The 13,331-nt window shown below is 27.0% G+C and overlaps 1 protein-coding gene across 1 annotated transcript; it reads left to right on the top strand.

The window, feature by feature from the left end:
* Window positions 1-2,918: 2,918 nt before the first annotated feature.
* Window positions 2,919-12,848, top strand: LOC100161123 (short/branched chain specific acyl-CoA dehydrogenase, mitochondrial). Its single transcript, XM_001947141.3, has 9 exons — window positions 2,919-3,144; window positions 6,324-6,456; window positions 6,840-6,940; window positions 7,071-7,277; window positions 11,310-11,480; window positions 11,727-11,852; window positions 11,936-12,118; window positions 12,187-12,322; window positions 12,433-12,848. The coding sequence occupies exons 1-9, from the start codon at window positions 3,112-3,114 to the stop codon at window positions 12,609-12,611; spliced, it is 1,269 nt and encodes a 422-aa protein (XP_001947176.2). The 5' UTR covers window positions 2,919-3,111; the 3' UTR covers window positions 12,612-12,848.
* Window positions 12,849-13,331: the final 483 nt, after the last annotated feature.

Here is a 13,331-nt window from a genome sequence, read left to right as displayed (position 1 = left end):
TTTTTTATATTTTTTTTTTTTTTGAGATGTTTCACGTGCTCCTTTGCACCATACTACGATCCGTCCCCGATACTATTTTATATTCAAACATATAATTCACAATTATATGTGTGGTTACAGTCCATAATATGGTATTGCCATTTTTTTTCAAAATCGAGTTATATGTACTTACATAGGTACACCTGCATTAAAAAAAATAGCGGTTAATTGGATGTTTTTCTGCTGTACAGTAGGTGGGTTACAGTATAGGGGAAACCCTATATACCTATTAGTTACTTATTAAAATAGCTTATATTTTAATTATATTTTATTTTATAGATTGCTGAAAGGAAAGAAAGAGTATTAAAACTAAAAAGAACAATGGCAGAAATTAAAAGAAATTGTCAACATCTACTAGCATTAAAATTTAAAACTATCTGGAATTTTAAATATTGTGAAACCATAAATATTATGCATTTTATTTGCCATTTTTAAGTTTATTAATAGACAATTGTATTATATTTTAAGACATATTATAAAGCTTAAGTTTCAAATATTGAAAATTGGAATTCATTGCGTCCTCTTAATTTCATATTATTGACATTTTAAACTTTCTATTTATTTTTCCTTTAAATTAAGATAAATCAATTTTCACTTGGTCAAAAATTAAAAAAAATTAAATAAAATGTTACACATATTTTTCTTTCTACTACTACTTCTGACTTTAAAACAGCTTTTTTAATCTCTATTTTTTTAAACACCTTGCAAAATTGTTTAAAAATAATTTAATAACAAGACGTGATATATATATATATATATATTAACGTAATTATTTATTAAATTATTAATAATTTTATATAGTTCACCATGTCCCCATGATGTGTCCATGCCCTGTTTATTTATGTGACTTATTAAGAATATTATACATTTCATTATTACATAATTTATATACATAATACATTTTAACTTCATTCTTTTCTATTCTACGGAAAAATACGTTCATTAGCTTATTATCTACTTTAGCAATTCAAATGTCTACGTCTGTGGCTGTCTAATGATTTCTTATTTTTTCAATATTTAGCTTGTATTGATTTGTAAGTAGGTTATTTGTTATTTTTGTTATTTTCTTCTCTATCTAGGTACAGACATTAAATTTGCATTTAAAATAATACTTTTAATTTTTTGTACGAATTAACTTTTAAAATTAAAATTATTTTCAACTGCACTCATTTATTATTGTGTAATCTTACTCATAAACGTTGAAATTCTGCAGTGTATAGTCCGGATTAAAGTCTGTTGAAGTTATACTCATGAGGGAGGGGGGTCAGGAGGTCTAGCTGACCCACAGTTAATATTTTCTGATGAAATTGGCCTCTTTTCAGATCTTAGATAGTTGGACACTTGGACCCCCGAATAAACACATATACAGTATAAATTAATTTTTTTGTTTTATAGTACACAAGTATAGATTTCTAATCTGGTTTTAATTAGTGGCCCCTTGAAATTCCCTGACCCACAGTTTCCTAACTCTGGATCCGCCCCTGGTTATACTTCAGAAAAATGTAGTAGGTGAGTACATTACAATCTCGGGTGTGGAAATTTGTAATATTTGTAAGCTATAATATTATTTGGATATAGTTTTTAGTGTACCTAATCGAGGTACGCGACCCATAGCTGTTGTACGTTCTTTAATTGAATATTATTAATATGTATAAACATTATAATTGTATACCACAAACTTATATGTTCATTCTATATTAGTATTCCATTCAACAATATGATTACCTATTGTTATTTGTCAATTATTTATTAAAAAAACGCAGATAGGTACATCGTATATATAGGTAATCGTAATATTATGAAATATTTAAATTATAATTGGATAATAATATTAAAATCATCGACCATGAGGCAATTTTATATTGATTTAATTTATGTAGCGTAAAACGTTGATAACCAATGTCGATCAGTAGGTAGTCACTTATCTAAACTATACATACACTGCCAAGATATTTGGTGAGAATTCGTACGAGTGTCTATGAGTGACCCACGTTTGGCTCGAATTATATTATTGAAAAACGAAACGTGAAACGTTTATACCTCTGCTCTGGGGCTGATGCGTAAAGACTCGGAAGTCAACTATTATTACAACCAATGAACATGAACTAAAGAAAAAAATATTAGAAACATTCCGAAATATGTTTCCTTTCATTAATCTATAATTTGTCTAATATGTACATATTAATAATTACAACTGTAAACTAGATAGGTAGGTACAAATTATTAATATTTAAATATTAACACAAAAAATGAATATTATATTATATGTTTAGTGGATAATGTTTATACTATATGTAAGATTTAGCATATATAATGTCTATTTAATTTAATTATAAGTATGAAATAAATAATATAAGTTATATTATTTACCTATTGGATAAAATTTTTGTTTATAATGAAATAATAGAATAACAGTAATAGATATGGTTAATATTTTAACAGTCCAGGTATAATAACGTATGTGGAAATATTAATGATAAATATAGTTTAATATAACTATAACCTGTAGGATAAAAATCTGTTATATTAGTATGACCTATACTTTTTTTAGATAGATATACAGATATACTACTAACTATTACTTATTATATATAAATATAATGATCGTATTATTCCATTACCTATACTCATATACGCGTATAAATTAATATCAATGTTGTATAATATAGGTATATCTACGTATATTGAAAGAAGTAGGTACCTATACCTATATCGGCTATATCATATAATATAATATATAATATTATATACCTACATAAACATATTTTATTATTGTATATGACGTCATACTTTAAACCGGTATACCTGATAAAAGATTATAGAATGTGAAACATCTTTGGGCTTGTCCAATCAAAAGTATTTGTTTGTATAGTAGGTATAGTAGGAACATATTATATCGTGTACAGGTGTTCATCGACTGAATTACTGAACACAACTATACACTATACAGTTTATTTACGTCAGACGTGTTAGACCTTAGACATAGGTGTATGAACTTCATTTTTATAGATTTAATTTTTAATATTCTTCAATTACAATTTAATCAATTTAATTTTTTTCTATAAAACCATCATGAGATCAATAATATTTAGAAGTCAATTAAAGGTATGTATATATTGCACTGTTGCATAATATAATATGCGACTTACATAAATATTGAATAATTAATGTACACAATATTATGAAAAAAATAATTAAATTATAAAACCATTTAAACCTAAAATATATTTATTCTAGATTAGCGATTATTTATAAGATATAGTTTATTACAAAAATAATGTAAAATGCATGCCATAAATAATTGTTATAAAATGTTTAATATGTAATTTATTTATGTAAACAAAATATAATTATAAATTACAAAAAGTTCTATATAATAATAAATAAAATAAATAAATAATTCTACTCCATATGTACTCGCTTAGATTATTTAAATTAAAAGTAGAATAATTCTTATTGTTGATATTTTGTACGTCATTCTTATACTAATTGTACCTAATTTCTTTATAATAATAATATGACGTATCGGCATCCGGCATAATGGCTCTGTTATTATATCTAACCTACTCAAGCGTGGACTGGTAAAATAGGATACGGGATGCTACACAATTTAAAGGGCAAATAACAAAAATTGTTGAGGAAAATTTAAAACATGTTGATTATTTATAAAATATTACTATATTTTATTTTGTTTTAAAAAAATATTAAATTTACGCTAAAACGTAAATTACCAAGTTACAACAAACTTTCAATCAAAATTTTACAATATTATAGATTACTAATAATCGTAAATTGGTTGCAATCTGCTGTTCATTAGGTGTCTAGAGTTTTTAAATATATAATAAATAATATTAGGCAAATATATTTTAGGGCAACGGATGATGTAGCATCCCAGCATCCCAGCCAGTCCTTGTACCTACTGTTATAACTAATAATCATTGTTATCTGTTGTCGCATATATTCTCTAATTTCTATACTATGCAGTCATCTGAATGTCTTCATAAAAATATCAGAAGATTTATGAAATATAAATTTAAAAATACATTATTAAAATAATTATCATTTAAGTTTTGAAATTTTGAATAGATAATAGGTATGTGGGACCAAGACGTAGTACCTATTACCTATAAAACACCTAGGTATAGGTACCTACAAAATACAGTACCTAGTACAATAGTATCATGTACTGGGACACTATAAGCAATATAATATTATTTACTGCAGACACAGCTGAGTACATAATATATATACCTACTATAATATTATACAGGCATTCTATATACAGCGTAAATCCAGACCCGTTGCCGAGCCGCTGGGATATTAGCAAGTTTTGCGCTGGTTTAGGACGGGATACATTTTTTTTTTTAAAGAAATTGAAGCGAAAAAATACCTATTATAACCTATAACCTTGCTTTAGGGCGGATAATATCCAACGACGAGCCTGCGTAAAGCGTATTTAGTCACGAAATTGTAGGTATAAAATACTAAGTTATATACTCAAACATTACATCAATAAAATAAATATACAAACATTATTCTGCCATCTGCGACATGGCAAACAATGATTGAAAAAAGTTAGGTTAGAATAATCTGTAATGTTCGTAAATAATATTATCCCTATTACCTACGTCCCACGTGTGATAAAAAAAAAGTTACCTATTAAGAGATTATACATTTATACTTAATTAGCGAACTACTGACTAATTTTTCAATTAAAATGACTCAATAAAATATATATACGTCACACATTACACATAATATAAATTATAATTAGATAGGTAATATAATTATAAATAGTTGCATATAAAAATGTGTCACGTAGCCTATAATTTTAATACTTTTGAAATACAAAAATATAAAATGTATCAATCTACGCATAAATTGTACCTACAAATAACTTTAAAGAATAGAGGTTGTTACGACCGAGCAAACATTTTTTATCCACGTTTATAGGAAAAACTAAAAAAATTTTTAATGGAAAATGTCTATAAATAGCTCGAAAAAAGTCAAAATAATTTGAAAATGTATAAAGTATAGAAAAAAATAAAAATTCCAAGTGTTGGCGGTTATTTGTTTTGAATAATTTATCAATAATTTAACACAAAATAAAAAAAATCGTTGATTTACGGATGAATGTCGTAAAATTTTAACTTCAAGCGCTTATAAAAAATTAATGTTACTTTCCGGCAAACTTTAAGTTAGAATATCTCATGAGGAATCTTGTATTCAATTTTCAAATCTAAAATATATACGAAATACGAAATACGAATTTCTAATTAAAAAAAATATGCAAATTATTGTGATTTTGAGTTAGAAAGTGTGATTTTTGACGAATTTTGTGAACATTATATTATAGGGTAGGTATATAATGTTCATTAATTTGTACACTTAAAAAAATATTATGGATTTACGCTCAACTTTATATTTAAATTATACTAATAACAACTAAATTTTTTAATTATACTAATAATGACTTAGGTATGATGAATCATGTATTACATATTCAAGTTTATGTCGGCGAAAATTATTCATCGACAATAACTGAAAAAAACTAAAAAAATCTAAAATTTCTCACGTCTATAAATATCTCAAAAAGAGTCAAAATATTTGAAATAATTTATCTTGTATGGAAAATTGCCAAATAAATATTTGGCGAAAATTTAAAGTACCTATCAATATATTTATTTGTTTCCGAGTTAATATAAAAAAAAAAAAACCAAATAGATTTTATCAATAACTGGTTTTTCTAACATTTTTTTTTGTCTTTTTAAAAGTCCTAACTAGATTCAATTTCAAATCGATGCATTTTCACTGTCCCAAAAGAAGTAGGTATAATAAACCGAAATATAAACCAAAAATAATTATAAAATCAGTACATTCATCGCGCCCCAGTTAAAATCTTAACTATTATTAGTCAATAGGTTTTATTAGAAATAATTTAAAACTTATCTTATAGTTGTATCTATACTTTAATATGATATAGCTGAAGAGCTTATTTGTTTGAAGGCGCTGATCTCAGGAACTACCAATTGAAAAATTATTTTTGTGTTGTCTATTTATCAAGGAAGGCTATAGCGCTATATAACATAATGCTACGACCAATAGGAGCCCGAGGAGTTGCTCAAACAGGGATTTTGTTAACTACTATGGAAATGTTTATTTATAAATGGTTGCTATTAGTTATAGGGGAAATAATTAATAGAAATAGTATTTTACAAAAAGGGTTACAATTAATTATTATTGTTACTATATGAACAAAAATATATATAATATTAACTTTTTAGGCAGGTTTATTTGTCAATGGATTTAACAATTTTACCAGTTGTAGTAATAACTATAAATTGAGAAGAAATCATACAAATGCTCCGAGTCCGTTATCTATTTTGAGCGAAGATGAACAGTTTTTTAAGGAAACGGGTATGTTATAATATATTTTGTAGTTAGTACCTACTCACACAAATAACTTACTAGATACATATTAATATATTATACGAAAATAGTGAAATACCTAACATATTATAGACGCAGGTAGTCAGGAAGATACAATTAATATTTATAAAAATTTTAGAATAGATATTATATTTAAAATTAAAAATATCTACCTATGTTTACATAAATTATAATATAGTATAATATGCTATATTATTATTTGTTATGTTAGTCTATTTACCTAATACGGATAATTTAATAGTAAGTTATAAATATATTTATTGAATTTAATTATTAGACTTCAAACAGAATCAAATTTACGTATACAAACACTATGTACCTATACCTAAACTGCTTTTATTTGATTACAGTTAGGAAATTTTCTCAAGATCAAATTGCACCATTAATAAAGAAAATGGATAAAGAACATAAAATTGACGATGAACTTGTGAAAAAATTATTTGAAAATGGTGTAAATATATTCTACCTATATATAGTATTCCTCTAAATATCTACTGATCATAATAATTAAATAGTTACTATTTTTCTATTATAATAATTATGCTTACGTAACTACCTAATTTGTTCGTAAAATGTTACAGTTTATGGGTATTGAAGTAGATATAGAGTATGGTGGATCCGGATCGTCATTTATGTCTAGCACTTTAACAGTGGAAGAAATAGCCAAAGTTGATCCCTCGGTTTCGGTATTAGTTGATTTACAGAATACTTTAGGAAATAATGTTATGTCAAAAATTGGTAATAAAGAACAAAAAGAAAAGTATTTACCTCGGTTAGCACAAGACACCGTAAGTATATAGTGTAATTTTAATTTTAGATGGGCGAACTCAAATAAATTACGAAATAAAAAGATACCTAATCAGTAATCACAAGCTAATAGGTGCTATATATCATAATTCATAACAAAACTTCATTTAATTTGTAGTAACCAGTAAACAACTTAATAACAGCTAATAGGTATATCATAGATACAATATCGTATAATCATATTAATTATTAAATAATTCAACTACCTAGGTATATGATAATGAATTTTAATAAAACCTACCTGTCTGTACGATAGTTAAAATACCTATATTCTAATTTATATTTTATAACTATACGTTTTCATTTCTAGTCATACAACATAATATTTTCCTATTCCATTAGGATTATGCACTACCTGCCTATATTTTCTGGCCCCCAAGAAAATCATCAAGTTAAATTAATACATATTTGATATTACCTTGAAGGGGTGGTATGTGGAGGTACCCTTCCTGCGGGCTAAATTTGTTTGCTCCAAATGTAGGATGAATATTGCAAATATCAGGCAATTTTATAACTTAAATCATGATATTAATATAAATTATCTTTAAAATTAAAGTAATAATTTATAATTGACGAACAATTCTGCCCCCCCCCCCTCTTGCTAGGTCTGTGCATGATTAACGCCTATAGGCTATATGTAACCTATTGAATCTTTACTAAATACCTGTTTTGGATGTTATATTCATTATAGGCTAAACTCAATTGTTAATTTTTACACATTAAAATATTAAATGTAATTCAATAGGAAGAGGTAGGTACATAAAGTAATAACTATCTTTGAAAGTACTAATGCTCGGCCCAATATTATACAGAGTGATTATAGATCACACTATCACAGGCATAATAATATAATATAATATAATTCATATTAGGTAGAGGTACAGACGTACAGTATACTTTATGTCTATACAGTATACTTTGATCATAGCCACAAAAACAGTATAAAGGATCATTTTTATTATGGTAATAGGTAATTCTTTAAATCTAATTGGCAATTATTATAATATTTGTAATATAGGAAAAGTGTACAATTAGTAGGTATAGGTATTAGGTAGATACAGCAGTACAGCACTATAATATGAGTTAATTATTCATTTTATCAATGAACACCATTATAATTTATAATGATTGTATTTCGGTAGGTACCTACATTGACCTCAAGGTGATTATTAACCGTTATCATAATGATTTTTGACCTACTGTTATCAAACAATGTATTACGGTAGTAAATTTCTTAGTTAACTGTACTTATTACCTTACTACTTTGTGATTACCGTTCATACTCCATGTCCACAGGGCACAGAATAAAAGACTTAAAAATAAAAAACTACTAAACTTAGTCCAAAAAAGCAGGTAAGTGGATGTCGCTCTGCTGTACAGTAGTTTACAAGTGGGTCATTGTATAATGGGTTGAATTAGACTTGAATTCAATGATAAAATATCATTGTATAAGAAAAATGATTCTGAGCGGAGACGGTTTGTAAGTCTGAATATTTTATATTGTTATTATTTATTTTATCATGTAAGTTGAATTAATATTATAATATTATAATTTTTTATTCGTTTCTATGGTGATAAACAAAGCGTTAGAAATTAAAATCCCATTTTTGGTGTTTTTTCGTAATTTTTCGGTGGTTTTTCCCGTGGCATTAAATAACTATTGAGAAAATCAGAAATCGACCTCTCTAAAGTACCATCTTAATCCAATTTGCTAAAAGGTAAGGTGCTATATGTTGAAATCGAAGCACTCCTTCTGGAAGACATTTTATATACAGGATATAAAAAAAAAGAAAAATAAACACCATTGTAAAAACAATAGCTTCCTCGCTCCGCTCAGAATCTAAAATGTTAAATATATATAATAATATTTTTTAACTCGTCAGCTCGCAGTCCTGTCCTGTACTCCTGTGTCTGGTGACTACAGCTGCTGCCCAGACATTGTGCTACTTATCAATATAATAAGCAAGGCATACTACATCCGACATCGTTGAATGTAGACCCTATAAGTTATAATGTATGGAGTGCTGCCCTCAAACAATTTTATTATTTTTTCATATCCTCTGATATTAAGTAACAAATATTAACAGATAGAAAAAATATTGCTTTGAGAGTGGTACATAAGAAAAACTACGATCATAATAGATATAGATAGGTAGGTACCTACCTACTTAATGTGCTGGTATTGACGTAGGTTAACCCTATTGGGTTTTCAAATATAGGTACTTTTATGAAAAGAAAACACATTTTTTACACGCCTATTGCCTAATCTGTACAACTTTGGATAGGGATTTTTTTTTTTTTTTTTGGGGGGGGGGTGGGGGGTGGGGTTAAACCTATATATTATATAATATGAATCTAGGTTAAAATATCTAAGGACAAAATATCCAATTTTAAAAATGTAGAAAAGTTTTCATCAATAAAATTATAAAATGTTAAAATGTAAAATAATACAATTACCTACGTAGATTAGTAGATGATACGGAATTTTTAATAAAAATGATCTTAAATATTTTCTAATAAAATTAGCTCGAATAATAACATAAAATTGGAGGCAGAGAAAAATTTTTTTAGAAAATAGAAAGATATACACAGATCTTGTGGGGGTGACTTGGAAGTTGGAACGATTTTAACCATTTAACTACCTACCTGCTGCTAGTAGTCTGTAACACATTAATTATTGATAATTAAATTCCGTAAAAAATCATGCAGTGGCGCACACCTTAAAGGATTACATTGAGCAAAAAAAAAACTAAGTTCTTAAGTATATTGAAGTAAAAAAAATTTCCAAATCACCCAAGGTTTTGGGTGACTACAATTCTTATTTTTTTTTTAAATGTGTTATAAACCATATTTTACTGTATTTTTTATTTATTGAAAAATATTTTACAATTTTTTTGAAGCTATTTTCAAATATACTTTTTTTTATTAGTTGCGGTCTTTGTTCATGGTTAAGAGAAAATTAATTTCAAAGTTTCAGATAAAAAAAATGGGTACGGTGGACTGCCATTAATACTCATAATAGTTTGGAATTTTACAAGCCACCCGCTACTTTTGGGTGGAAAATAAAAACAACCCTCAAAAATACAAATAATATTATTTCTAAATTCTACTTCACGATTTACACCAACAGCTCAGAATGGAGTGACTAAAAAATAATAATATCTACTTTGAATTTTCACGCTCAACTAAGACTTCTGAAGTTCTTAATTTACGAGTTGTAAATTTAGAATTTTTTATTAAATTTTATTACATATGACTTATTGAGAAGATATAACAAAACTTTTTTAAAATTCGATATTTTAGACATAGGATATTTATTGACCGATTACCATCCAATATACGCCACTATTAATAGGTATAGGTATTTGTTAACAAAAATACATTATTTTTGCAGAAAAGAGTTTATATTGTTTATAATATTATAGAATATAGATCATAAGACATAAATGGACGAAGTAGTGGATCAATTGTATATAGGTACGTTTGGCGGAGTACCTCACTACATCTCTTGAATCCTACTCCTTAGAATCCTACTCATTTACGGCATTACCACTATGGCTGTACCACTGACCAATCCTCTCAAGTGTCAAATAAATACTGAATTACTTATGACTATAATTAGGTAACAAGTACTCGTTCGAATTAGTATTATAAAAATATTTAAAAAATTAGTCTGGTTCTTGTTTATTGAAAATAAAAATAATGTTGCGTCATTCAAAAATGTAAATTTTTTTAAAAAATTCCTACTAACAGTTTTGTTTGTTTGTCTTAATATTATGTAAAAAAAGTATTTTGTAATAGTTTTAGAACTATACGTTCCGTATATTATATGATTAGTGGATCACAAATCAGTGCAGTCTGTAGGGAGTAGGGACATTCAAATTATTATAATTTATCGACTTATTTTTGCTACCTGGAGAAAAATTCAGCACAAATACTCACATCCTACATTAATAGATAAAATATAATAGTAAAATAAATAGGTAAATATATTAAAAAAAAAATGTTTTTAGGTTAGCAGTTTTTGTTTATCAGAGCCTTCGTCGGGATCAGATGCGTTTGCTTTGAAAACCACAGCAAAAAAAGATGGAGACCACTACTATATAAATGGAACAAAGATGTGGATCTCAAATTCTGATATAGCAGGAATTTTTTATGTTTTTGCCAACACTGATCCTTCGAAGGTAAAAATGTATACTTTAAAGTTAGTAATAATATATCTATATAATCATTATAAGTATGTAATCTATAAAGGTAGGTATGTACTTCAATGTGCCAACTATTTGAACTATTATAGTATTACCTATTTACCTATAACCTATGTAACTTTTATTTTAGAAAGTAGGTACCACTTTTGAATTCTAATTGGAAATTTTACTAGAATATTCTGCAATTGAAATAACTATAACAATATATTAATATTATTATAGGGCCATAAAGGTGTTACATGCTTTATTGTAGAACGAGAACAAGAAGGATTTTCAGTTGCTAAAAAAGAAGATAAGCTAGGCATGAGAGCTTCTGGCACATGCGTTCTTCATTTCGATAATGTCAAAGTATAAAAATACAATTATATACAATTACCACCAGGCATCAAATTTACGTGATTAGATTATCAACTAAATTTATGTTTATGTAGGTACATAAAGATAATATTGTTGGCAAAATTGGTGAAGGTTATAAAATAGCAATAACTTTCCTGAATGAAGGAAGGATAGGAATTGGAGCACAAATGGTGGGTATAGCACAAGGGTGTTTGGACCACACAATACCATATACATTGGAAAGAAAACAATTTGGCTCTAGTATTTTTGATTTCCAAGTAAGTTTAAAAATATTTAAATTACATTATATATTTATTATATAATATAAACTTATCATTACTTATAGTCTATGCAACATCAAATTGCTCGAGCAGTGACTGAAGTTGAAACAGCTAGGCTAATAGTGTACAATACTGCAAGATTAGTAGACGCTGGTTTACCATTTATTAAAGAAGCAGCAATGGCTAAATATTACGCTTCAGGTAAAATTTCAAAAAGAAAAATAATCAATGTGGAAACTATCAAAACTATAAATCATTTAACATTTAAAAATTAATTTCTATATTCTTATGTTATTGTTGAACATTTGTAGAAGTTGCCGGTAAAGTTACATCTGTATGCATTGACTGGATGGGCGGAGTCGGTTTTACTACAGATTATCCCCAGGAAAAATTTTATAGAGATTGTAAAGTTGGGCCAATATATGAAGGAACAACAAATATGCAGCTAAGCACTATTGCCAAGTTCATTAAAAAAGAATATGAACAATAATTTTTTACATACTTTATGAATTATTTTTTAAGCAATTAATGTAAAATAAAATGTTGTAACTGAAATATATCAAGTAATAATATGTTCAATTTAATATTTAAGAGGGTTGAGTTATAAAGTATAGAATGTAACTGTTCACAAAAAGATAAATACAGAAAAATTTAAATAAATATATTAAACATTGTGAATTATAGATTAGTTGTACCACTTTAATTATAAGATAAAAGTTTGGCATTATTTTTTTTTTTTTTTTTTTTTCATTTTTACATGATATTTACAATCTATTCAAAGAACAATAAGCAAATTAGATAAGAGTATTAAAGAAACATGAGTAATATGACGGAAGAAGCCACCCAGTGATGACACTACCTATTTTGTTTACAGTTTAGGAGGGAAAAATTTGAACTAGGATTCAGGCATTTAGCAGGTCACGACACCAATTACGTTTGAGACGTCTGACGGGGTTACCCGGAATCGAAGGGACTGCTAGGTTTTTTATAAGAGGGTTAGGATGATTCAGTAACCTACTGTGAAACCGCTTATAGCATATTTTTGCTTCATTTTTAATGGAGTTCATCTTGAGATCCTGCTGAATGGAAAGGTTGGAGACATAAGGTGGAGCATTAAGTAGTTTCTTTAGTGCTATATTTTGGAATGTTTGTATTTTGTTGATGTTTGATATTTTTGCATTACCCCAGAGTTGTATGCCATATGTCCAGA

The sequence above is a fragment of the Acyrthosiphon pisum genome, chromosome A1 (assembly GCF_005508785.2).
Source record: "Acyrthosiphon pisum isolate AL4f chromosome A1, pea_aphid_22Mar2018_4r6ur, whole genome shotgun sequence".
Classification (NCBI taxonomy): Eukaryota; Metazoa; Arthropoda; class Insecta; order Hemiptera; family Aphididae; genus Acyrthosiphon; species Acyrthosiphon pisum.
Note: the sequence above shows the minus strand (reverse complement) of the source record. Positions and strands in the feature narration are given on the sequence as shown.

Coding starts and splice junctions, on each gene's coding strand:
- LOC100161123 (XM_001947141.3), top strand. CDS start 3,112: ATGAGATCAATAATATTTAGAAGTCAATTAAAG. Junction 3,145..6,323: donor TATTTAGAAGTCAATTAAAG/GTATGTATATAT, acceptor TTAACTTTTTAG/GCAGGTTTATTTGTCAATGG. Junction 11,853..11,935: donor TTCATTTCGATAATGTCAAA/GTATAAAAATAC, acceptor ATGTTTATGTAG/GTACATAAAGATAATATTGT.